Genomic DNA, 27,500 nt, shown 5'->3' on the forward strand with positions numbered 1-27,500 from the left:
TAAGGATGAGTAAAGTTTTGTCGTGTTGCACACTCATCCCTTGGAACTGTGTTTCTTGTAAATGACCAGTGCCATCTTGGTCAGGGGAGACATAAGCACCCAAGTCCCTCATTCAGTTTTATATAATTTAGCCACTCCACTAAAAGTGACTACAGTTATGGGCACACACATGTGACCCAGTTATCTAATTTGGTGAATACTGTATTAAGAAAAAATAATTCAAAGATGTATAGTATTCATTTATTAGATTTAAGGCAGAGTACATTTTTATGTAATTATATTCTTATGCGTCATGTACACCGTCACAGATAAAGGGCTGAGGCTGCATTATTTGACCCTTGACAGATGTATTTTTATGGGAAACATAAGGCAGCTAAACTGATAAATTGTCAGTTTTAATGCATGATAGACAAATAATAAAAGTCAGAGGAAACCCAAGTGTCTGTAATACTTATCCATTTTTCATGATCTTCCACAATTGCTTGTAGGTTCAGTGGCTATATCATAAAATATATTTTGTGCTAAAACTTTTAATTTTTTTTTATTCTAGTCTCATAATCAGTACCTTCACTTTCTGATTAATGTAGACCTGTCTGTTTGCCGCACAATGTGTTTACCTTTTTCTTTCCTAATGGTTAATGCCTATTATTTTCAGCTGTATTTACATCTTGTTCTTGTTTATCTTTTAACCCAAAAGTGATTTTCTTTAACTTGTATTACTTCTCTACCTCTTCTATGTTGTTTGCAGTTTCCCTTCTTTTCAAATTGATTTATTATGTGAATTTGACACACACAACATAAATTACTTCTAAAATGTGTATACGGTGGTGTATATGGTATATGCCTGGCTGCATTCATTTTGTAGTTTGATCCATTTAGCCACAGTTGTGGTACTTCACTCTTTTGTATTCAGTATTTACATTTTTTTTCATTGTTAACATATATAGGGCATCATTTTGAAAAGGGCCTGCCATATGTACCTTGTTCCCAGCCTATTACTTCTGCTAAAAGATCTGGTTTTTGCTCAGAGTTTCATGTTGAGGTTATGTGAATTCATCCAGAAGCCTTAACTAGCATCTGTGACTTCCTTATAAGAGATCTCATGGCCAATGACCATCTATAAGTTGCTGTCAAGGGTAAGACTCGCTAGTGGCTCTAGGTGTGAGTAGGATTTCCCCATAAAGGTGCATTAGAGACTTGTGACTGGTGCAGAGTGTGAGACTGCCATTAGTCAAGAATAAATAAGGAAGCAAGCACAAGGAAACAGGGTTCATAAATTATGCATACATGAATTATGTGACTTTGTTATCAAACAATTAGCTATTATCTTGTTCTGCATGATAGTATTAGCTGCTGTTTGAAAGAAAAAAGAAATCCCCAGAAATGAGTTAGCCAGATGTGAAGAAGGTGGCATTTTGTGAAGATGCTGCTTTGCATGTACACCAGAGAAAATATGGCTGAACTGTAACCAAGATATTCTTCAGTTAAGAATACTTTGCTTATTTGAATCTGTTATGCCTAGGACCCCAATGCATGTGTCCTTAGATATCGGTGTAAATTATTGTTATTGTTTTATTCATTTATTGTAAATGAAATAATATAAAAGCAGTGGAAATTTTCAGTATCTTATACAGAAAGGCTAAAAATGAAATATGGTTAAGCAAAGATAAAATATTAAAACTAATGTAAATCCCCAGTTAGGATTTAAAAATGTTCTTCTAAATATATGGTACATCAGGGGCCTTTTTAATGGAAATGTCAAAGTTGTATTTCATTTCCAAATAATTTAAGATAGCTACTTCTTTCCAGATGAACCAGTGCCAAACAAGCAAAAGTTAACTTGCCAAATATTCTGCTTTAGGCCTTGGAGCAGCTAGCAATCTGTTTCCTGATGGCTTGAGAGACATAGCCAGCGTATAGGAAACGTATGGTTCCATGTAACACGTGAGGGGCATAGCTTAGCACTGAGAGCCATAAGTTCATTCAGATAAGCAGGACCCAGGTTGTGTAGGGTTTGGAAGGTAAGACGAAGGACCTTAAGCAAACATGGCTGCTAGTGCAAATACCACAACAATATGTTAAAATGAGAATGTAAACCATCGGTCAGTAATTTTACTGAATATGCACCTCTGTATTTATGCTAGGTCTTCATTTGAAAGCCCAAGGTAAAGGGCATTGCAATAGAAAAAGAGGATATGAGTGAATGGATCACTGCTGTAAGGTTCAAGGATGGAATAAGTTTCCAGATTTGGGAAATTTTCTTTAGATGAAAACATTGTGACTTGAAGTCAGCCGACACATGGCCAATGTCTTATTTTAGTTCTTTTCTTTTACATTTGCTTACCAGGGAGCACTGTGATCACTACTGACCATTTTTAGGTATGCCCTTCACTGTTAGTCTGTTGTCATGAATCTCACCAAAGTCATGGAGCTGACCTTAAATTTCAATCTGCTCCTGCCATCAGTAATAAAGGAAGAAAGGAAAGGAATAGATGATGGGTGGACAATGGCACCAGTATTGCCTTAGTTTTGGATAGGTTGGGTTTCATCTCCTCCTCAGTCATGCATTGGAGGATTGACTTCAACCAGTCTTCAAGCGTGGTAAGGTCTGTCAGAGACTCTTCAGTGAAGGAAAGGTAAAGCTGAATAATATTAGCATATAGATGCTAATATTTTTTACTATCTCCTATCTTACTTGGCTGCTGTGCGCTCCTGACCCAGTCCCTACTATCTGAATTCCCCCCATCCACTACTCTGCACTAAGGAACCTACCTGGCCATTAAGGATGCCCTCAACAATTTCAAGCTGTGTCCAGTTGGATCCAGTTACTGTGCTGTCCCAATACCTTACTACGGCCTGTGCAGTATTTTACAAACCCCCCCATCCACTACTCTGCACTAAGGAACCTACCTGGCCATTAAGGATACCCTCAACAATTTCAAGCCGTGTCCAGTTGGATCCAGTTACTGTGCTGTCCCAATACCTTACCACGGCCTGTGCAGTATTTTACAAACCCCCCATCTACTACTCTGCACTAAGGAACCTACCTGGCCATTAAGGATACCCTCAACAATTTCAAGCCATGTCCAGTTGGATCCAGTTACTGTGCTGTCCCAATACCTTACTACGGCCTGTGCAGTATTTTACAAACCCCCCATCCACTACTCTGCACTAAGGAACCTACCTGGCTATTAAGGATACCCTCAACAATTTCAAGCCGTGTCCAGTTGGATCCAGTTACTGTGCTGTCCCAATACCTTACTACGGCCTGTGCAGTATTTTACAACCCCCCCCATCCACTACTCTGCACTAAGGAACCTACCTGGCCATTAAGGATACCCTCAACAATTTCAAGCCGTGTCCAGTTGGATCCAGTTACTGTGCTGTCCCAATACCTTACTACGGCCTGTGCAATATTTTACAAACCCCCCATCCACTACTCTGCACTAAGGAACCTACCTGGCCATTAAGGATACCCTCAACAATTTCAAGCCATGTCCAGTTGGATCCAGTTACTGTGCTGTCCCAATACCTTACTACGGCCTGTGCAGTATTTTACAAACCCCCCCATCCACTACTCTGCACTAAGGAACCTACCTGGCCATTAAGGATACCCTCAACAATTTCAAGCCATGTCCAGTTGGATCCAGTTACTGTGCTGTCCCAATACCTTACTATGGCCTGTGTGGTATTTTACAAACCCCCCATCCACTACTCTGCGCTAAGGAACCGACCTGGCCATTAAGGATACCCTCAACAATTTCAAGCCGTGTCCAGTTGGATCCAGTTACTGTGCTGTCCTAATACCTTACTATGGCCTGTGCAGTATTTTACAAACCCCCCATCCACTACTGTGCACTAAGGAACCTACCTGGCCATTAAGGATACCCTCAACAATTTCAAGCCGTGTCCAGTTGGATCCAGTTACTGTGCTGTCCCAATACCTTACTATGGCCTGTGCAGTATTTTACAAACCCCCCATCCACTACTCTGCACTAAGGAACCTACCTGGCCATTAAGGATACCCTCAACAATTTCAAGCCGTGTCCAGTTGGATCCAGTTACTGTGCTGTCCCAATACCTTACTATGGCCTGTGCAGTATTTTACAAAGTACGTCCTATGACATGACCCTTACTGATAATTACTCTCAGCTGTATTTTGCAATTGTACTGAATTATCTTTGGCCCCTGAGTCAGGAATGCTAGCAGCCAGTGTCCTCACCAAGTCCAGTATTGTCTATCTCTTTCCTTCACTCACTGCTTTCCTTAGCCTTCCCTACTAGTTTTTTCTGCCCTCTGTCACCTGTTGTTATACAACCACTGAACACCAGGTGGCAGTCTAACCAGGACTTTACCCTCACCTCCCTTCCATCTGTACTAATTTGCCTCTTTACACTATTCTTTCCAGCTTCTCCTCCCTTACCCTGTTGCATAATCACTCCTTATATTTCTCCTTCACTGCCCCTAACCTCTACTCCTATCACTGTCTACCCTTAGCAGACTAGTATGCATTTTTGTTTCCTCTCTCTATCCTTGGTCTACAACTATACCTGCTCCGCTTGAAGCCAATTACCTGCTTCATCTTCTGTGTCTGGGCTGCTCTGCTTACTGATTGTCTCCTTCACTACTTGCTGTATCCCGCTCCGTTCGCCTTACGGGCTCACTCTGCTCCCCTACCCTACCCCCAATTCCCACCCACCCCCAGTGCTGTTACAGTTATACTTAACAAACCACACCCACTATACTTTCTATCACAATACCACAACTAAATAGTTATAAACTCCTCCCCTTATCTCTATACCTTATCAGCACTAAACTACCCTACTCTTCTATAGCTTCTCCTTCTTACTCCTCTGCTTAGCACACTCCCTCATCTCCTCTATCCATTCTCTGCAGCTATAACCATTACTCTTACATCTATCACTATATTCTTCCTACCCCTCTACCTACTCTAACTATCCTTCTATACCATATCAATTAACCTATCCTACACTTCAACTATATTCTAAACCACCTTTGACTTTACATTAACCTTACTCTGCCATTCCAAATGGCCTACTCACATAAACCTTTGCTTATATACTTTTTTCTGTCTTGTTTATTATTTATATTTCTAACCTTAACCTATACCCTCACTGCCTATGAGCATTATGTGCTGGCCCATAAAGTGTCCCATCTACAAACTCTCCCAACCTTACTTCCCAACTGCCTCTCTCATTGTAACATTACCTCTACCTCAGCTTATCTGCATCCTAAGTTCCATAGATGTACTCATGTTACTTACCTCCCCAATAAGTTAACCTCACCCAAACTTAATAAAATCTTAAAAACTTCTCTGATACAATCCAAAAACATTCTATCAGGTGGTGACATTCATCCTAATCCTGGCCCAACACCACTAACAGGTGGAGACATTCATCCTAATCCTGGCCCATCCCCACTAAATGTCAATCTACAAAAACAATTGCATAACAATGCTTCCTCCTCCTCTTCTAGATTAGATAACTCCCTCAGAATAGCACATCTTAATATTCATAGTATCAACAACAAAATTAGCCAATTGCATGCTCTCCTTCAAGCCCATGCATTCAACATTCTTTGTCTTACAGAAACTTGGCTAAAACCTATTACTAATGACCAAGAAATAATCCCATCTGGATACAATATCCTTAGATGTGACCGCATTTCAAAAAAGGGCGGCGGCATAGCAATCTTGTTCAAATCTGAACTCCTTGTTTCTCCCTGTGATGTAGCACTACCCTCAAATACCAATGCTGAGACCCTTACTGTTAAACTCCAAATAAATAGCTCTAAATCAATCTATATAATCTGTTCATATATCCCTCCAGGAAATAATATTACCACCCTAGAAAACATACTTAGTAGCCTATCCACCCACCTTCCTCAAGAAACAATAGTACTAGGAGATTTTAATATAGATTGGACCTTATGCAATTCTTCCAACCCTAAGACCCATATAAATCTATTTGGTTTCACTCAAATAATAAATATCCCCACTAGAATCCATAAGCCTAGTACTAAAGAAACTACTCTTGACTGGATACTAATTAATAGTCACCCTGAAACTTACTTGGCAGGATCTCTCCCAGATGACATTAGTGACCATATTCTAACCTACATAGTTAAGCAAAAGAAATCTAGCCCCAAAGACAACAATTTTATCAATGTCGATCTATAAAACACTTCCAATCTGAGAACTTTATCAATGAACTAAAAGCCTGCAATTGGTCATTACTAAAACTACTCAATCTGGATGAATCTATCTCCTTCTTTAATTCTACATTCCTTCAAATTCTAAATAGCCATGCTCCCATTCACTCCTCCAGAGTCAGGACCAAAATAGCTCCTTGGCTTACAAAACAAACCAAAGAAAAAATGTTCCTACGGAACAAAATTTGGGCAAAATGGAGAACCTCCAAAAGCCCAGCAGATCACCTCTACTTTAAACAGTTAAGAAATGCCGTCAAAAAAGATATAATCTTAGATAAAAAGAACTATTATTCCCATCTTCAACATTCAAACTCTAAAAATCCTCAAAAGTTTTGGTCTGGCATTAATAAACTTCTCAAACCAGGCCAGGCTAGAACTCCTTCTCCCAGCTCTATCCCCCATAACAACCCTCTGCAAATAGCAAATGCTTTTAACAACTACTTCATTGAAGCCATTCAAACCCTTACTAAACACTATCACCCCCTCACCCCACTCCTACACAACATACCAACAATTCTCTGCCCCCCCTTCATTTACAACCAGTACCAACTACCTTTATCTGCAAACTCCTTCAAAAACTTAAACTCTGCACCCCTGCTGCTGACTGTCTCCCAGCAGAATACCTTCAAATAGCTGCTAAAGCCATCGCATACCCTGATGTTCTAAATTCCACATTGCTGCAGTCCTAACTATTGGGTAGTCCGCTGTCCAGTCGGCCCGAATACCAAAGTATATGGCTGACGTCGGTCAGGGCGCATTAGACTGACGCCAGTACGTCAGGGTACTAATGCGCATGACCGACGCCATATCCTCAGTCTTTTTGCCGCATGGTCCGATGCAGAAGCAATTTTCTGAGTGCAGGTTGGCGTTCTGAAAGTTTCTGAAGCCAGAGTTTCAGACCGAATCAAAGTTGGCTAAGTACCCCGTTGGGGAATATTTTGGTTTTTTCTTGCCTCAGTATTTAACCGGATGTCAGAAAAAGTGAATAACTGTATTTCTTGTGGGAAACAGATACCTCATAGGGATTACCATACTTTGAGTATAACTTGTTTAGGGACTGAGCACGGCGTTGTTGGATGCCGCTCTTGTGCTAGATTTAACAAACGCACTATTAAGAGAAGGTTAGACTGTGCCAGGTTAGTGTTTGGGAAGCGTTGTAATTATAAAATGCCGTCGGATGCTCCGACGCCGCTTCGCTAAAAACGCAAGGACAAAACAGCAAAGCCTAGAGTGGAAGAACCGACAGTTCCAGACGTCGGTTCTTTAGAGGGCTCAGTGGAGCCGGAGGTTTTGCCAGGTGTTTCTTTGGAGTCTCAGGGAGAGACTTTACTGTTACAGGATGTCTCCTCTCAGGAAGTAGGCCAGGCTGAGGGGCTTCTCAGGTGGCTGTTCTTCCCTCTCTTCCTAAGGTGGTCAGAGCCTCCCCTTCTGTTTCCAAGGCTGCTTTGAGGGGCAGGCCGAGTTTTGCTTCAGTGGGGTTTCTCCTAGTGCTTCAGGGTCTTTGCCTAAGAAACATATGCTTAAAATGGCAGAGGATTTGATTACTATGATAAGGGTTCTATGCCCCTCCTGATAAGAGGCCTAGGGTGGAACCTGAGTTTGAGAGTTTTGAGCATTGCTCGAGGCTTCTGAGTCTTCGCTGAAGACTTGCAGGAGTACCCTCCTTATTCTGATTCTGATGTGGATGATTCTACTCCTTCAGCTTCCCCTCCTGAGGATTTTTCATTTTCAGAGACTCTGCATTCCATGAGGGAGCATTTTAAATGGGAAGGTCAAGATTTCTCTGATTCCAGGAAAAGACTTAGGGAATTCTTGTTTTTACCCCAGCATAGGCCTTTAGCTATACCTCCTGTTTTGAATGTGGTGGAAGATGTTTTTGCAGAGGCTTCCCTCAATCCTGATTCTTTGCCTCCTGCCCCAGTTAAACCAGATAGGTATTATAGGGTGCCTGAGGCTCATAAGTATCTTTTTAAGAGTCCTAGGGCAGACCCGGAAACTGTTTCTCAGGGGCCTAAAGGTGTGAAGGCCTCAGTTGTTAAAACTCCTGTCCCTCCTGATAAAGAGGCAAGGGCTTTGGATAGATGGGGAAAGAAAGTGTATACTTCTTCCACTTTAGCCATGAGGGCGTTGAATTGTCAGTTTCACATGTTAAAATATCAGAATTATCTTCTTTCACAGTTGAAATCTAAGGTGGATGCTCTGGCGGAAGGTATTGAGTGTAAAGAGTTGCAGGATTTAGTTCATGTGTCTGAACAGGTGGGTAAACATTCCTTGCAATGTGGTTTTGATGCTGTGCAGGCCTCCTCCAGGGTGGCTGCCACTGGTTCTGTTCTTCGAGGCACGCCTGGTTGAGAGATCAGAATTTAGCTGAGCATGTTAAGACACGGATTTTGGATGCTCCCTTGCAGTCTGATGTGTTGTTTGGTTCGCCTGTAGAAGCAGTTTTGAAGAAAATGGAGGACAAGGCTAAGTCTATGCAAACTGTTAAAGATTTTTGCAGGTGCAGCCTCCAAGTTCAGTAGAAATTGGCCTGCTAAGGGATGGACTTATCCTGCTTATGATTCCCAGTCTAGGGGTAGGTCTAGACGTGGTAGGGGCAGAACTCAGGGTTCTTTTAGGCCTAGAACAGGGAGTTCCCCTGCTCAGACTTCTGGTGAGGGCAGGGGTCAGTCCTTTCGTAAGCAGACCCAATGACCTGCCTTTTCAGCTGCCAGTTCATTCTCGCCTGGCAGCACCGTTGGGAGGAAGACTGTCTCTTTTCAAAGAAAATTGGGATTTAATTACCCAAGACAGATGGGTTCTGGATATCATGCACCACGGTTACAGGTTTTATTTCCATACCTTGCCTCCTTTCAAAGGCATGCCAGACATTCCTCCTCTACAAAGACAAGAGGCTCACAAGCAAATTTCTCAGTTACTCCAAATAGGGGCCATTCAGCCAGTTCCTGTGCCAGACAGGGGCCTAGGATTTTATTCTCGCCTGTTCCTAGTACCAAAGAAGGGGAACACGTGGAGACCAATTTTGGATTTATCTATCCTCAACACTTATCTGGACATTCCCAAGTTCAAAATGTTGACGTTACAACAGCTTTTACCTCTGCTGGGCAAAGATCACTGGATGGTAACTTTAGATCTCAAGGAAGCTTACCTTCATGTGCCTATAAGACTAAGTTGCAGAAAGTATCTGCGTTTCGAGCTGGAAATTCTCATTATCAGTTCTCTGCATTGCCCTTTGGCTTATCTACTGCCCAGAGTATTCACAAAGGTTCTGGCTCCAGTGATAGCTTACTTCAGGCTAAAAGGAATTCAAATCTATCCTTACTTGGACGATTGCCTGATTCTGGCTCAAGAACAGGAAGACCTTCTACAGCATTTGGAATATGTCATAGCAGTGCTAAGATGCCTAGGGTATTCTGTGAACGAAATAAAGTGCAGTCTAGTACCCTCTCAAGACATGTGCTTTCTGGGTGTGAGACTGAATACAGCAGCCCAGATGGCCTTTTTAACCCCGGACAAACAAAAGAATCTTTCCAGTTATTTCCATCAACTATCTCTTCAGTCCGGGCTGACTGCAAGGACAGTCCTTCAAGCCTTAGGGTTCATGGCATCTTGTATTCTGGTGCTTCCCAATGCCAAACTGCATATGAGGAAGCTACAATGGTATCTCAAAATGTATGGACACAGCACTGCCAGGATTTGGACACTGTCATTCAAATAATACCTTGCATTCAAAAGGAATTTTTGTGGTGGGCTCAGGAATGTCACCTAAACAAGGGACTCTCTGTGACCCGGCCAGAGGCGAGTCAAATTCTAACGACAGATGCCTCAGACATTGCTTGGGGAGCTCTTCTAAATGGAAAGTGGATACAAGACAAGTGGCCTGCCAGACTACAGCATCTACATATCAACATGAAGGAGATGTTAGCAGTCCAGTTTGCATTAATGGCTTTCAAGGAGTTACTTCTTCCAGGGCAGGTGTTGATTCTAACAGACAACACAACTGTCATGTGGTACATCAACAAACAACGGGGAACACATTCTTACCCATTGTGCAGGCAAGCAATGATTTTATGGGAGACTGCGCTCAGGTTGCAACTAACTCTTCAGGCAAGGTTTCTGGCGGGAGCACAGAACTCCTTAGCAGATGTGTTAAGCAGACAAATCATGGATCCCCACGAGTGGAAACTGGATCTTCATGTATTTCAAAAGTTGACAGTGTCCTGGGGAACTCCAGACATAGATCTGTTCGCTTCTCCACTAAACCACCAGCTGCCAAAGTTTTGCACAAAGAGTTTTCATCACACAGCTTGGAAAGTGGATGCTCTTTCTTTCAGTTGGAAAAATCTTCATGTGTATGCTTTCCACCTCTGCCTCTTCTTCCAAAGGTGCTTCTAAAGGTCAGACAAGACAAGCCAAGGATGATTTTAATAGCTCCAGATTGGCCTCGCAGCACTGGTACCCATTACTGAGGAGTCTGGTAAAGAAGCCTCCATGGCCTTTACCCTTGATTCCACATCTGTTGTCTCAGAAGGACGGTCGCCTGCTCAATGTCAAGCTTCACTCTCTTCATCTAACAGCCTGGCATATAATGTTTTGAAAGACAGCAGGTCTCAACTTCCTCAACAAGTTTTAAATGTGATTATGGAAGCCAGAAGACCTAGTACAAGGAAAGTGTACGCAGAAAAATGGAAGAGATTTTTATTTTGGACTGCAGCAAAGAATTTGGAGATTTCAGAGCCTAATTTGAGTGTGGCTCTTCAATATCTTACTGAGTTATTGGACAAAGGTTTGTCTTTCTCTTCCATTAAGATTCATGCTGCAGCAATTTCAGCTCACTATGATTGTGACCCACCATTGTTTTCACATCCTTTGTTCAAGCAATTTCTTAGAGGGGCAAAGAATATAAGACCCCCACGTAGAGCTCCTACTCCTGCTTGGGATCTCAATTTTGTGTTGGAGAAACTTACTCTACAACCTTTTGAGCCTGCAGCTACTGCTGAACTGAAATACCTGTCATGGAAGACTGCTTTTTTGTTGGCCATTACTTCTGCAAGAAGGGTTTCTGAGTTACAGGCCCTTATGGCGGTTGAGCCTTTTGATTTTTCATAAGGATAGGGTATCATTACGTACTAATCCTTCCTTTATGCCTAAAGTGGTTTCTAGTGTGGCTTTAAACCAAACTATTCATTTGCCTACTTTTATGCAGATCCCCAAAATAAAGGGGAAAAGATTTTGCATACTTTAGATGTACACAGGCAATTATGCTATTATTTGAGCAGGACTAAGGATTTTAGGCAGTCTCAGCAGTTGTTTGTTTCTTTTGCTTTGAGTTCTCAGGGCAAGCCTGTGTCAAAACAAACTATTTCTAGATGGATTGGGTGTTGCATTACATTTTGTTATTCCCATCATGGCAAGGAGATTCCAGCTGGGATTAGGCCTCATTCCACTAGGGCTACTGCCACTTCAACGGCATTTCTGAGGGGGGTGGCAACTAAGGATATTTTGGAGGCAGCTACTTGGAGTTCAGTGCATACTTTCTCTAAGCATTATCACCTTCCTCTCTACTCTAAGTCTAGGGCTGGTTTTGCCACAGCTATTTTGCAGGGCATGTTGTCAGTTCCTGCTTCCTTATGATTTGCCAGCCTCCCTTACCTCTGCTTTGGGATTCTACCCAATAGTTAGGACTGCAGCAATGTGGAATGAAGAACATAGTACAGTTTTGTACCTACCATAAATGTAGATGTTCGAGGATCCACATTGCTGCAGTCCAATTTACCCTCCCTCCTTCCCCTCTGTGTTTAGGGGTGGTTGTGTAGGTGAGGTTATATTCTGCTAATTTTGTATATTTTGTATATATATATATATATATATATATTTTGGTGCAGGTATGTTGGGAGTTTTTGGTTTTTGGCCTTATCTTTTCAGGGTCTTCTGACATCTGGGGCAAGAAAAGACTGAGGATATGACGTCGGTCATGCGCATTAGTACCCTGACGTACTGACGTCAGTCTAATGCGCCCTGACCGACGTCAGCCATATACTTTGGTATTCGGGCCGACTGGACAGTGGACTACCCAATAGTTAGGACTGCAGCAATGTGGATCCTCGAACATCTACATTTATGGTAGGTACAAAACTGTACTTTTCTATCCTTATAAACAGAACTATCTCAGAAGGTTACATCCCTTCCTTATGGAAAATCTCCCATATAATCCCCTTACACAAAGGAGGTAAATCCACTGATATCTCCAACTACCGTCCAATTGCTTTACTCTCCCCTTTAGCTAAAATCATGGAAAAATGTATCCACCATCAACTACTTCAGCACCTTCTCCACAATAACTTGCCTGCTAATTGCCAACACGGTTTTAGGCCCTTTCATAGCACTACATCTGCCCTGCTAATTTTTACTGACTGTATTAACAAGAATTGAAACAACAACTCTCTCTTATCTGCTCTATTTATCGATCTATCAAAAGCCTTCAACATGGTTAATCATAACCTACTTATCAATGCACTAAAAGCCCAATATCTTGACCAACAAGCAATCCTTTGGTTTAAATCCTATCTTGAAAACAGAAAGCAAGCAGTACTCTGGGACAATAAACTATCCTCACCCCTCCCAGTGGACACTGGAGTACCCCAAGGCTCTATCGTAGGACCTCTTCTTTTTTCCATTTTCATTAATGATCTCCACACTGCTTTTCCTCAAACTTCCTGTATGCAATATGCTGATGACTCTACGCTTATCTGTACTGCCAAGTCTTCCTCCTCGCTCCAGACCCTTACCCAAACTGCATTTAACAAAGTAGAAAAATGGTTTACCCAACGTTGCCTCCTCCTTAACCCCAAAAAAACAAAACTTTTACTTTTTACTCCCACCCAAAAATCCCCACAGATCCACTTTACCATTACCTCTGACAATGGTACTTGTATTTCCCCTGACTCTACTGCTCGTCTCCTCGGCATAACTATTGACCATAACCTCAGCTTCGATGTCCATGTTAACAATACTATAAAAACCATCAATAAAAAACTAGGCTCCCTGTATAGAATAAAACCCTTCCTTACCCCACTAGCTAGGAAATCTATTGCCCAGACTCAGCTTACTTCTACCTTGTTCTATGCATCTGCCATTTATACCAATCTATCTAAGCTTAATCTTTCTAAACTGGAAACTAGCTATAATAATATTACTAGATTTGCCACTGGCTCCCCTTGTAGAACCCACCACTGTCTCAACCTTCAACAACTCAATTGGTTAGAACTACAAAACCAACTACAATACAATCAACTGCTGATTGCACAAAAAATTCTGCACCACCCCACCAATACCCCTATCCTATCTAATCTGATCTCCCCATACAAAAATCTTACAACACTACGCTCAGCTAATAAGTTACACATTGCCAACAATATATCTAATAACAAAGCAGGAGATTCACTCTTTTCCAATGTTGTTAGTAGAATCTGGAATAAGCTTCCAAATACACTCACTTCTCTCTCATCTACACAACTCTTTAAGAAACACCTCAGACATTACCTAAAAAGACAATGACTTTGTCCCTGCTCAAAGCCTGATTGAAAAATACTCTTCACTTTTTCTCCTCCCCTCCTCTCATGCTTTATAACAAATACCCCACCTTGAGAGTCATTGACTATCAACTACTAACCCCTTCTTACCTGCACTATTGTCCTTCCTAGTCTCTATTTTTCTTTCTCTTACTTATTGTTTTTTTTTTCTCTCAAATGAATGTTGATGCTTAATTACTATGTTTAACTGTTGCCTGATTGTATTTGTAACCCCTCTATTGAATTAAGACATGTTTATCTCCAAATTCTACTCTAATGTCTCTGTACAGTATTCACAACATTTACTTTCTTTACATGTTATGCTGTATAATTTAGCTAGTCATTTTTTTTCTAAGTTTTTAATGCCTTAATGTATTTGTGCATGGAGCTTTTCTCCCCGGGCCTCTGCTGAAAATGGGTATGTATCCAGCTAGACTAGCCCGGTCAACAAATATAAAATAAAAATAAATACATAAATAAATAGATGATAAAAAAATACCTTTGCCTTGAATGACTACCTTAAAGGGTGTCCTATACATGGAAGGTAAGAGGCAAATCAGATGAGCTCAGTACCAATGAAACCATAATATGATTAAATGATTTCAGTCGGAATACCTTGGTTCACAGTGTCAAACACAGCCAAAAGATCAAAGAGGACTGAAATAGAATATAGCCTTGCTAACAGGAAGAGAGAGAGAGAGAGTTAACACTCAGGGCTTCATCGTAGTGAGAAACCTACTGTACTTTTGAGTGCTTGTCTTTCCTTTGTATCTGCGCCTCTTCCAGCTGAACTGAGCAGGTTCCATTGAACTATCGAATCTACAGTGCAACATAAAAAATATAAATAAAATAAAACAGCATCTTGCCCTGCTGCATTGCATACCACTGCAACTTTAAATATACCATTTCTGAGGTTTCACTACAGTGGGGAAAAGGACAAATTCCCTTCCCTCATTGTCTGCCAGACTCAGAAAAGAAAAACAAAGACTGCCAAAATTAAATAAGTGAACAGAATGTAGCCTGCAAACAGCTAATCACCAATGATATGCAGCAGTTAAAGAATTAAACTTCCATTAAATGCTGCATTTATCACCCTTGACAAAAGAAGTCTTGCACAGAGCCAGTACGTATGTAGATGTTTGCTAAGGAGCTGATTGCCCTGCTCACCACACCACCAGCTGACACCTGCTGTCATTCATTTTTGGCTTCACCAGAAGCCGTGCCATTGATGGAGCTCCAGTATGTTGTCTCACTCCCCCACAGAGACAGGTGAGTTGGCATCACCTTCTCATTCATGTCCCATCCTACTTCAGTACTTCCAGTCCCCAAGCTGTTAGTGAAACTAGGGTCAGATAGGTCATAGAACGATAGTATCCTGGCTATGACATGGAACAGATGATAGAATGTAACTTTTGCTCTCTTGCCACAAAGAGGTCACTGTCAATCTATATAAGGGTGTGTCTCATTACTGTGCCTAGAACTACAACAAGACTGATATGAGACATAAGGGTTATGAGATACTAAATAGTAATTCATCTGCACAGCTGTATACCATATTCTCAATAACCTTACCTGTAAAAGGAAAGATAAAGACAGGGTGGTAGTTTTCCAGATGTTCGGGGTCCAAAGCTGACTTCTTGAGAACAAGAGTAATCAAAGCCTGTTTTAATACTGTTGGAACACCTCCTCCCCACCCATTTTTAGAGAAGACAAAATAGTCTGAAAAATAACCAATCTTAGTGAAGTAGATATGTCACAAAGATGAAATATTGATAAGCTTATCTTAACTGGTGCAACCATACTGTGCAAAATAAAAGGATAGGATGTCCGTACTAGACAGTTTGCAGTGTACCTGGATACACTCTGGGGGTAGAGCTGTCTGATCTTGGCAACCTTAACTTTCAAAAAGACATGGTTATTTCACACTGAGAGGATGAAGAAACTGTATGAGTGGTGAGGCAGGCTGGCACAGCAGAAGTGCACCATCTGAAACAGTGTAACCAGATGATTATATGCTGCAGAAATATCACTGTATCAATAATAGGCCTTGAGATACATGGATATTATCATACTCAGTTCTGAAGAAATGAAAAAAAGTAGATAATTCTTAATCTGCTTGAATTTTAGTCAAAAAGTAGGCAACAAAATCATTGAGATTATGTAACCATACAGATTCTTGGTCAGGGCCATTTATCAAACCTTTATGTTGCATTCGCTGAATTATATTGTGCTCGTCGGATTAACTTTTGCTGAACTGTTGGAGGAGCTGAGAAGTAGCATTTTTATTTAAGGTAAGCTGAACTGGACAAGGTTTACTCTTTGAGGCCTGCTAGCTAAAGCTGCTCTGTGATTGCTTTCGATCTCTTGGCTTATAGTTTGCATTATCATTATTGAAATTTGTTTAACTTTGCCATTGTTGTTTAACTATTAATTTTTCAGAGTTGTAAAAGAAAGTTCTTGGTTAAGGCCAGTTATCAAACATATTTGTTAGGAACCTGTATCTGTCCAGAGAGTCTTGTTATCTACACCAACATAAAGACGACTTGCTGGAGAGAGGTTCCTAGCTCAACATATCCCTAGCCTATGGAATAAGTTACCACTGCAGGTCAAAGTGCTACATTGACTACCTTAAGGCTAGTATTGATGACTGGATGAGTAGACACAAATTTACAGCAGGTTATCATGTACTGCACTACTCGATTAGAGAGGTGAGTATTATTAAGTGCTTGAAAAAGACTGCAAGAACTTTTAAGTTTGTCTGCTTAAAGGTGTATATGGCTAGGCTTCTCATGGTCCCTGTCATCATTTGCCTAGTATATTCTTATGTTTCTGTTCTTTGGTTGCCAAAAGGTTAACCTTAACTGAGTTGTTGGAGGAGCTAAGAAGTAGTATTTTTATTCATGGTAAGAAGAGCAGGACAGGGTTTAATCTGTGAGGCCCATCAGATAAATCTGCAACTATTTTGTATTTTCACCCACTTTATCCACCTTTCCATGTTGTGTTGTTAAACCCACTGGGTCTAGAATTTCCCACCCCTTATGTAAATTTGACTTCAGAAGCTCTTCCTTGTCTTCATTCATTTGATTTTACTAGTCTGCACTGCAAGGTCAGTTTGGAAAGCTCATCCCCCATAAACTGATAAAACTTCAGTTACCCTCCTTTTCATATCTTCATACCCATTGAATGCACACTGCAGTGTCTGGGATGAGAATGCAGATCAATGAAGAGCCTGCAAATTTCTTCTGAGGAACCAGCTTGGTATTAGTCCTACACTTTTTCCCCCTGGTAATAGAAGAAGCCTAAGGGCATTCATTTGTAGCTGCCTCTGACTGGGTATCATATGTGAGACTTTCCCATTTGGTTTGCTTGCCATTTCAGAGGGAATCTCTTCACTTAAATTTTAAACCATTTTACAGTGCCATTTTTTATTGTGCTAAGCTACTGAGCAAGTTACCAAGTTATATACCAAGAGAACACTACAACATCTGGGACAAGACTGTTGATTGTTGGATAGTCTCTGACAGTCTTCTTAGGAACCACCTTGGGATTAGAGGCACCAGGTTGCTTCTGGTGAGAAAAGGAGCAAAGGGCATTGATTCATCACAATGTATAGCTGCAGTAAGATGACTACTTTCAGTAGCCAGGTGGTAGTCAGTTGGCAACTTCTCGGCTTTCTAGTTCTGTTCTAGCCTTATGGTACCCAGGGTAAATAATTAGTCACTTATCTCATTGTTTACTGAGTGTTGCTATAGATTCTCTGAGAGGTACTCACATCATCCAAAGTGGGCTTCCTAGAACCAACACTTGGTGTATTGACTTCCTCACAATATTGGCAATACTTTTCACTCTTTCTATTGGCTCTAAATTATTCTTAATCATGTTTAGACTTTAACTTCCATTTTATTTGTCCTGTTATACTTGAGTGTTATATGCACAGCATCTGGTTTTATTTCTGTATGAGATTTGTTAGCAGCAGTCCTAAGCCTGTACTCAAAGGTTAGTCTAACAGAATGTTTAAGCTTAATGCCAAAAAATGAATGTACTTGCTTATGAGAAACATATTTGTCCTACTCATTACTACATAAACAGAATGCAACTTAAGACCGACATAGTTATTAAAGATCTAAGCATCTTCATAGAAACTGAACTGTCCTTCAGTCATCATCTTGTTTCTGTTCTAGTTCAAAAATTCTTCTACCTTGCTCAATTAATTACCAAGTGTATATCCTTCAGGCCTAAGGATGTCTTATTTCCCTTTCGTCATCAGGCCAACCACTTAATGTACTGCTTTTTCCTCAGTTAGAACCAAAATATTTTCTATCCAGAGAAAAAAAATCAAACAACTAGGTTCTTTAGCTACCCAGAGAGATTAAAAATCTTTTCACTTTTCTCTGTCTCATATCAGATCCTACATAGTGATCGCTCCTGCAAATTCAGGGCTATGAAAAATCTTGTTTTAGTAATGGACCTCATCTACTTCAGATTTACTGGTAGTACAGAAAACCCTTGCTACAAAGACCTCAGACGTCATTGTAACATAAACAAGACCTCTTGGTGAGATAGATTCCTCATCCAAAGAATCTCCTCTATGGAGCAAGCTCCCCTTGCATATCCAACAATGTAAGACATTGGCCTCCTTCATGTTCTGCCTTGGTGATTGGCTGGATACCCATATATTTTCTCCTGGGGTAAGCAGTATGGCTGTCAATGAGAGGTTGGCAAATCCTCCAAATAAATGCTGTCTGGTTTGCCTGGCTAGGCTGTATTGGTTACCCAGTCCGCCTGCCTAGTAAGAACCTATGAGCCTAAGGAAGTTTCTCCTCAACCCAAGGTTACAGGATATTGCAGTTGTTATATTTAAAAATGCAGGAATGTGGGAAGTCCAAGGGGCTTCCCCCTCTCCTGATTTATTTTGTGCTTCTGTTAAAGTCAGTATTATGCATTGCACTTTGCCAACTTAAATCCATTACTTCAGAGTTTCTGGGTTCTCATTTTTACTGTACATACACATTTTCTTACATGACAGTACTGTCTGGTATGAGCATCAAAACTAGGTTTGTCTTCATAGGCATGTTCTCATCTGGTAATGCTCCCAATGATTGGACTAGCCTCCACATCTCTTGGAGCTCATAGTCAAGTCATAACTCATGTGGCAGAGTAGACCTGGAATAGGTAGTAACAATCGAGTCTGCATCTTTGGCACTGTTCCATTAAAAAGTTGTCCAATATATGCAGTAAAATACCACCATTGTTATTCTCTAGATACCTGTATTTCAGCAGCACAGTATTGGGTAGCATAACCTGTGGAAGCCCAGGACTGTCATGGGCCAGATAATATTTACACAATGGGATTTGTTCCACCACCAGATCCCTTATTTCTAGACCAGGTTGGAACAGCAGGCCCAAAGATTGTTCATATTTATGGGTAGCTTTAGTAACTAGCTGAGTGAAGTTGAAACTCTGAAAATCATAAGATGTAATGGCCAGCTCAATTGTCTCATAATCTGCACAGACATCAAATCACGTAAACATTAGCATGGGTGCATTAGTTGAATGAGAAGCTCTGTAAACACTCACAGAAATGCTCCCAGGTAACTAAAGGAATGGTACTCAAGGAGAGATCTACAGTTAATATCTGCTGCAGAGACATACCCAAAGTCGATGCTGCAAGCATTTACCTGGCTGATATTAAATAGTGAAATATAGCAGATATCTAGTTTACCACAGATTTTACCCTGCTTTAAGATCAGTGCTATCATCCAGCCAGGTCTGCCTAATGAACTCCAGATTGACCTTACAGAGTGCATCCTAAATGATTCCCAGTTTGTTTCCAGATAAGTCTCCTGTTAAAGTTGCACAAGTAAAAACTGATTTTACTAAGAAGTTGATGCTAGCAACTTGATGTCCTAGGTGTCATCACCCCCACAGGCAGGATCCCTGGCAGGGAAGAGCTACATCATTGGGTCAGTGAGTGGGCCTCCAGTTCTGTCACAGTCTCCCAGGATAATAAGCACAAAAGTCTGATTGTTATCAACAGGGCAAAACTTAGATAAAATGGAGCCCCTGATAGATGACTCCATGGTGTTTCCTCTGCTGCCAACTGGGTCTAATCTCAGCACATCACCTCAGTACTCACTAATTTTCCAGAATGCTGGTCTCCACATACTATCCAGAGAAATTGCTTTCTTCATATTTTTTATCACATTCTGTCTTAGTTTTCAGAATTTTCCTCTATCATTTCAAAACATCTTAACCAGCCAATACAACACTGTAATAACTGTGTTGAACTATTTGAAATAAGTTAGGGTTCTAGATGCTCTAAGGTGCATTTTAGAGCTTTTATCTGACATTCTGATCAAATGATAACCTTAACAAAAATCAACAGCAAATAAAGAAATTTTCTTTTTTCCTTCAAGGAGGAACTGTATTGTTGTCAAAGCTTAATGTTGAAAATTGACAAAAAGAGTAGTTCCCAGTAAAGTGGAATAGTGAATCCTTGAGAGGGTACACAAACTACATCTATGAGTAGTGCCCACCCCCCAAAAAAAATGGTCACCTTCTGTGTACCTCTCTAGTGTTAGATTTGGATGAAAGTAAAAGAACAAATAGCCAAAGTCATATATTTCAAATTGTTGTTGTCATGCATATACATGACATGGCTCTTCACCTGTACTCCCAAATGGTAGACACCTTCTTTGTACAGCTAGGATGTTAAACTGGGCTGTAAATGAGGTAACAAATGCCTACAGTAATATATTTCAATTTGTTGCTGTCAAATGTGTATACACATTGTGCCTCCACACTTCTGTCTCTAAAAGATAGCCACATGTATATACCCCTGGAGTTTGATTTTGAGGAAAGTGAAAAAGCGTCACAGTAATGTATTTCAAGTTTGTTGCACTTGGACAGTTCATTGCCCCTAGACAGGCTATAATGACCTCCTGTGCACTCCTCTGAGGAAAGTTAAAGAAATAATGATCACACGGGCCTCTCATGAGATACTGATCTTCTGTGCACAGATCTGAGCAGGGCTGGTTTAGACTAGGTGGGGCCCACAGTAGAAATTAAAGGTTGAATCCCCCCATTAAGCATGTGTCAAAGTTCTTACACAGCTGGGGGCCTCAAGACCCCAGAAACTCTGAAGGTCATGGTGTTTGATGCATTTATGCCTTATTTTAAAACTATTATTACATTTGAACTATTTTTCATACCGCTATTATGTATGTGCCTCTCAACTGTGTGTTTATCCACAGACAAAACTGATATCATTTTTTCAGACATGCAGACTCTGTGCCCCTAACAAGCCAGGTCTTTCACAAGCTGTGAGTGTGCACTCTGCCTGCTTACCTACAAGCAAATTCGAGGAATGTGAGTTCACTTATGGCATATCTTTGGATTATTGGAGGAAACCAAAGCACCTGGACATAAAGCCCACCTAGAGACACAAAGGATGTGTGCACTCCCTGTATAAGGAACCAAACCAAAAAATCAATGAGATAGTCAAGTGCTATTAAATGGCACTGCTACACATTGCACAAATGGGACAACGATTAGTTACTTCAACACTCTTCCTGCCCAGCCTGTGAAAAATAGACACTTATTTCCAATGCTGTCACAGAAAGTGAAATAAATTATTTACAGCTTGTTATTTTTAGATAAACAGAAACCCCATGTACACATGCTCATTGGTAAGCCATAGAAGTGATCATTTTGCATGATTACAGCAATTACATTGCTTTGTGTGAAACTGCTCCTGACAGGCCATATTAGTGACTGTTTAACTGTGATCAAACAGCAGGAGTAGTAGGTCACTTTTATCCACAGATGCAGCCATACCCCCTCAATTGCAGCCATTGTATTGACTGTACACTCCTCAAATGTCTGACAGGTTAAGGACTGTTAAATTTGGTCATAACAGCAGTGCCACTCATTTTCAACTACAAGCAGACACTTTACCTAGCAATTAAAGCCACTTTGGTGACTGTGTGCACCTCAGATGTCTGTTTTAAAACTAAAATAATGGCCAAGTAATGTATTTCAAGTTAGTTTCACACAAACATTCAGACATTACAGTTAATAATTCCATTTTACTTCACTTAAATTCACACTAGTCTTTCAAAGTAACATTAATGGCTGTTTAACTTGAGCATATGACAGCAGTCACTTTCATCCACAGGCAGTTCATGTACCGAGCAGTTACAGCCATATTGTTGACTGTGTGTACCTTAGATGTCTAATTATGATAAAAATGGCCACTATAATGCATTTCAACTTTGTTTTGTATAAACATCAGCCACAGTACAGTATTCCAGCTTGTTCATATCAAAAATCCATTAGTTGCGAAACACCAGAATAATGACTATTTTAAACACGAGGAAATGATAGCAGATTTAGTCACTTTCATCCACAGGCAGCCTCCACACAGAAATTGTAACCACTTTTTTTTTAATCTGTAAACCTCAGATGTTTAACTATAATAAATAAAATCAATAGCTACAGCAATTTACTTCAACCCCCTTATATATACAGAAGATACACATATGTTCAGCAACGACAGATGCTTTATTGACTAAATACGAGTCAGATGCCTGTGATCAGATGAATGACTAAATACATAATCAACAGCCACAGTGATGTACTTCAGCTTATTGCTTTCAGTCACATGCAGTGCAATCCTGTATAGCCCCACTGCATCCACATGCAAGTGAGCGCACATGCACATACTATTAACTTCAAAAATACTTACCATCCTTCAGGCTGGCTGATGTATTTAATTAAGTTTCCTCCTAGGCTCACAGTCCCATCCAGAAGTCCAGCTAGGGTGGGGAAAGATGGGCAATTGCCCAGGGCACAAAGTGTTAGGGGCACATTCAGCTGATCCCGATCTTTCTTTAAGGCAATGCCAGCTTTTAAAAGTCGGTATTGCATTTGTGGTCAAATCTGAGCACTGTAGAACTCCGTGTGTGGTCTAATACAGTGTAGTAAGTAGTTTGCTACAGTTTAAAAGTAAAACAAAACAAAAAAAACTCTCTTTATTTCTTGTAACTAAAACCTGAGTGCCATACAGCTCCTTGCAGGCAGGGTATAAACAGTTTAAAAGAAGAAATAATTTTTTAATGTGTTGAAGGAGGGTCAGGGGCAGGGCACAGAACTGGGACCTGAGTGGCTGAAGTGGATGGAGGCAGATCTAACTGCAATAACCAATCACTACAATGTAGCATTTGGCTTAATACAGTGAAGCAGTAAGGTGCTTTCATTTTCTTTTTGCTCTTCACTTGAAAAGCTAAGATGTGGGTAGTGGTTTATGGTACCAGCACAGGGCACTGATTAAGCTAGCTGCACTTCTGCATAAGTCACTTTGCATTCTTTCAGTTTTGAATCAGGCTGTCTCATATAGCCATCACCTAATGCAGCCTGAGTAAATGGGAAAGGTTGTTTGTCGCTCCATCTAAAGAGGACATGTAATAAGGCATAACTGACGTATTTTCAGTCAGGGTGTATACATAAATGTTGGCAGTATTAAAAATAGCCTAGCTGAGTCAGATGATGTTATAATATTTTTTAGTAGAAATCAGAACTTCACCCATATTCTGCACATGTATGAACTCTATGTCTTGAAATGGGAAAGTCAACTTTTTATAAGGGGGGATACAAAAGATTATAACCCTCTCAAAGTAAAATTAGTCAAGCAGTCCAGTACTAGCTTGGCTTCAACCAGTTCTGTGGATAGTTATTATATCAAGAATACTGTATCCAAAACTGGAAAAGCAATTTACAAAAGAAAAGTAAGAGGACTTATGTATGGCTCACAAGTATGCAACAAAATCGAGAAGATTTAGGATCTTTGCTTGGAAGTGTTTGCATAGGTATTTGTATACCCCAAGCAGATATCAAATAATTTTTCCTCAGGTAGTTAGCAATTGTTGGAGGTGTGTTGGGGAAGAAAGAGATAACTAGGAACATATGTTGTGAGATTGTAATGAGTTGGCAGATTTTAAAATTCCCTACAAAGTACCCTAGTACCCCGTCAGAAATATTGTGTGAGCAAATGGCTGTAACTAAGGAAATGATTATTTTGAGCTGGAGCACAGGATCTGAACTGCCTAGACATAATAAGGTCTTATTAAGTTTAATTCTGTTGGCTGCCAAAAAATACTAGAAAATCAAAATCCAAACCAACTCTTATAAAACAGATAAAAGGACTGGAATAAGGAACTTTAGAAAAAAGGAGCAAATTACATAGAAATAAATGGAAATTTTTGGAACAGTACATGCAGACTAATGTTCAGGAGGAGTGAGGTTTAAGGGAATTCAGCGATTTATGTAATGTTGGACTGATGATTGTTACAAAGAATGAAAAGGTATGTGATGTATAATGTACAATGTTAATGTGGTTTGTTTTCTTTTGTGTTAAATTATGCTTGCCTGTGTCTTAAGTGATAATTTAATAACAGTGTTCAAAAAAAGAACATTGTATCCAACACCCGGAAAGTTGTTTTAGGAAACAGTGAACATTTTGCAGTGTTTGTGTCGGTGCCAAATTTTGCTATTAAAAGTTTGGCTCTGTTGTGTACAGGATGGGGTCCTAACTTTGGTTCATTTAGTGGTCCCAGTGCTGCAGCAGCCATGTTCAGAAGGGGAGAAATGTTGGGGCCTGCCCTGCTCATCTCTCCAGGTAAGCAGGGAGGATTACACACATTGATGGGGCACACCAGTGGCACAGTTTCCCAGGTAGAGACTGAAGAAACCACCACTCATGCTTCAAGGGGTTGGGTGGGTAGCCAAAAAGGAAATGCCCCTTCTGAAAGTGAGGGGCTGCCCCTCACTACAGTCTACGGCATGTTTCCTCCTCTGTACTTTTCCAGGTCAAACCAGCTCCCTGGCTGTCTACTGATGCCCCCTCCTGGTCGACTCTCATCCCCTATGATGGAGCGCAAATGGGTCAGTTGGATGGGGACTGAGGAGTGACAGACTTTGTGGGGAAACAAAAAGCAAATAAAAGTTGTCTTAATAAGAAAAGTTTGAATGTAAAACACTTATTTGAACCAGGTGAACTGTCTACAGTCATACTAATTCCATGGAAACTTACCACTGTGGTTAAGTGTCCATCCTGTAGATACTTGAATAGTGGCACTTTCTTGAATTTTGCTGTGTATTAACAGGGCATCTATAGTAGATATCACCATAATTGTTTATCTACTGGTGTGGTTTATGTTGCAGTATGTTTAACAGGTGATTGAAGATATATGAACACATGTACAGTAAAAAAAGAAATATTACAAGCGTAGTTTATAATATCATGAATTCAACCCTTTCTTTTGTTGTACATTATGTAAGGCTGGACTACAGAGGTAGCAATTATGAAAGTAAGCTAGAGGCTTGTGAACTGCATTGGCAGTTTAGATTGCAGGAAGATTATATATATCATGTGTCAATAATAATATAAAGTGTCTTTTGAAATTAAGACCCTTCAGGATTGTTTTGGCTCCCTGTTTTACAGTAAAATATTTCAAATTGTTATATTCTTTTCATCATTTATCTGTGCTTTATTGTTTAGTTTGCCTTTATTTACTTTATCATGTTAATTTTCATTTTTTTTTGTATTGCTGAAGGCTAAATCACTTTGGCAGAATTATTGTCTTTCATTTTGCTGTATGCTTTTAGTTATGACGTAATCTATATTTTAAGGACAAAAGCACTTAACTGTAATAAAGAGGATTTACATTCTAGTGGATTTTTTTGTGATAGTGTAGATAATGTATTTCCACTTCCCATTGCTTTTGCTAAGGCTTTACTAACATGGCTTCTGTCATTTCCTTCCTTAGAAAGGTATGCTGTTGTCACCAAACAACTGTGAATGGATTGCAGTGGATGAAAAATATGTTATGACTGGTTAGTGGATAAAAGTAATTGTTTTCTTGTGTAGGTATATTACCAGAAGGATATGACTGGAATATAATAAACTCTCAGTTAACCAGCACCCGTGGGGATTGTTAGATGCCTGATGACTGTAATTTCTAGTCGCTTGAAAGTTGCTATTAAAAATAGGCCTGACTAATACCGTACCATATACTATTTGTTTGGTTTTACTTGTTCTCATGTTGGGGAGACAGGGAGTTTATTCCCATCTTCTGTTTTAAAACTCTAAAAATGTAAGATGTGTGGGGGACAGAAAGTGCAACACATGAAAATTGTCCTGTATTTCTACGATTTTTTTGCTGGTTACTTGAGAGTGCAGGTTCTTGAGTTCCGCGTAACTGAGAGTTTACTGTACACCTAATAATTATTTGCAAAAATGTAGCCTATGTCTGCATTAACAGAAATGAAACTCCCTTTTTAGGTATCTCTGCAGTGGTGCAGATATTATTACCACAGCTACTTATCAAGCAACAGTTGAAGGTTTTATGAAGCATCTGGAACTGAATGTACAGCAAGCTGTAGAGGTTATACAGTCTGGAGTGACACTTGCTAAGAAAGCTGTAGAAAAGTTCTCTCTGAACTGCAAAAGTAAAGGTAACTTTTTGCTTAGCATCCTCAAAATGTTTTAATATGTAGATCAAGCAATATAAAAAGAAAATGCATTATTAGACCGACTTAGGTGTATTGTCAAAAATAAACCACTGGTTAGTGGAATGGATTGCAACTGTGTTAGTAAATGAAGTCCAAATAAAGTTCAACACTTTCATAGTATGCAAACATTGTATCGATTTTTGGACTGCCTGAAGAACCAGTGTTTCTTGGAGCAAAATAATGAGAAAGCAAGAAGGGGCTTTGGTATTCTGAAGCTTAGAATGTTCATATACTTGTGTATACACTGTCTAGCATCTGTATTTTCATTGTCTTCATGATGAGCTGCTACAAGGTAGGTGAAGGAGTAAGCAGTGATTGTGCTTGATGCCTTACCTTGTGAAGCAGCTAGTATTAGTAGCCAATGTCCTGCTTAAAGCCATCCTCCTCCTCTGCCATGTATTCTTTTGGGGAAGTGGCTTCTGCATACTTTCTCATGCATTTATATATATATATATATATATATATTTATATATATTTATATATATATATATATATATATATATATACATATATATATATATATATATATATATATATATATGTGTGTGTGTGTGTGTGTGTCTCTCTCTCTCTCTCTCTCTCTCTATATATATATATATATATATATGTGTGTGTGTGTGTGTGTGTCTTTCAGATAAGTCCATGTTGAATCTGCAAGCTATTCACATACAGTATTTGAAATAACATTATTACTGTACTGGTGCAGAAGGAAGCAGGGCCTAGTACCGCCAATAAATGAGCATATTTCCTGTAACAGATGTGCTTTTCTACATTATGAGCAGTTTTTTGTGGTTTCTTTAGAAACTGAAGCATGACAGTGTCTGTCACAAACTCCACATTTTGCTGCGTGGGGTGTGCACTTGCAAGTGTGTGAATGGGACTTCTTTAGTAGTTAGCGTTTATTTGGCCATAATGAAGGCATATTTTTGTCCTTCCTGTCCCACTTCATAGGAAAACTTTCATGCATGGTTTGGTAGGTGATTTGTACTTAAATCTTGAAGGATCATATTGAGGAGTTTCTGGATGATTTGGTACTACTGAACTTCAGCCAACAATGTGTTAGTAAATATAGACTGTTTTGCATTTTGATTTAAAATCATATTTCTTTATCTTTTTCCAACTGTAACA

General features: G+C 40.0%; 1 protein-coding gene across 9 annotated transcripts in view; it reads left to right on the top strand.

The window, feature by feature from the left end:
* Positions 1–27,500, top strand: part of LOC122801731 (homocysteine S-methyltransferase 1-like) — a 638,040-nt gene that overhangs the window by 85,317 nt on the left and 525,223 nt on the right. For all 9 annotated transcript variants that reach the window (XM_044071256.1, XM_044071255.1, XM_044071254.1 and 6 more), the window contains one exon: positions 26,143–26,315. In XM_044071256.1, the coding sequence (XP_043927191.1) occupies positions 26,143–26,315 (173 nt within the window). The remainder of the gene's footprint in view (positions 1–26,142; positions 26,316–27,500) is intronic.

Source organism: Protopterus annectens, chromosome 5.part0, assembly GCF_019279795.1.
Source record: "Protopterus annectens isolate FY-2018-M chromosome 5.part0, PAN1.0, whole genome shotgun sequence".
Classification (NCBI taxonomy): domain Eukaryota; kingdom Metazoa; phylum Chordata; order Ceratodontiformes; family Protopteridae; genus Protopterus; species Protopterus annectens.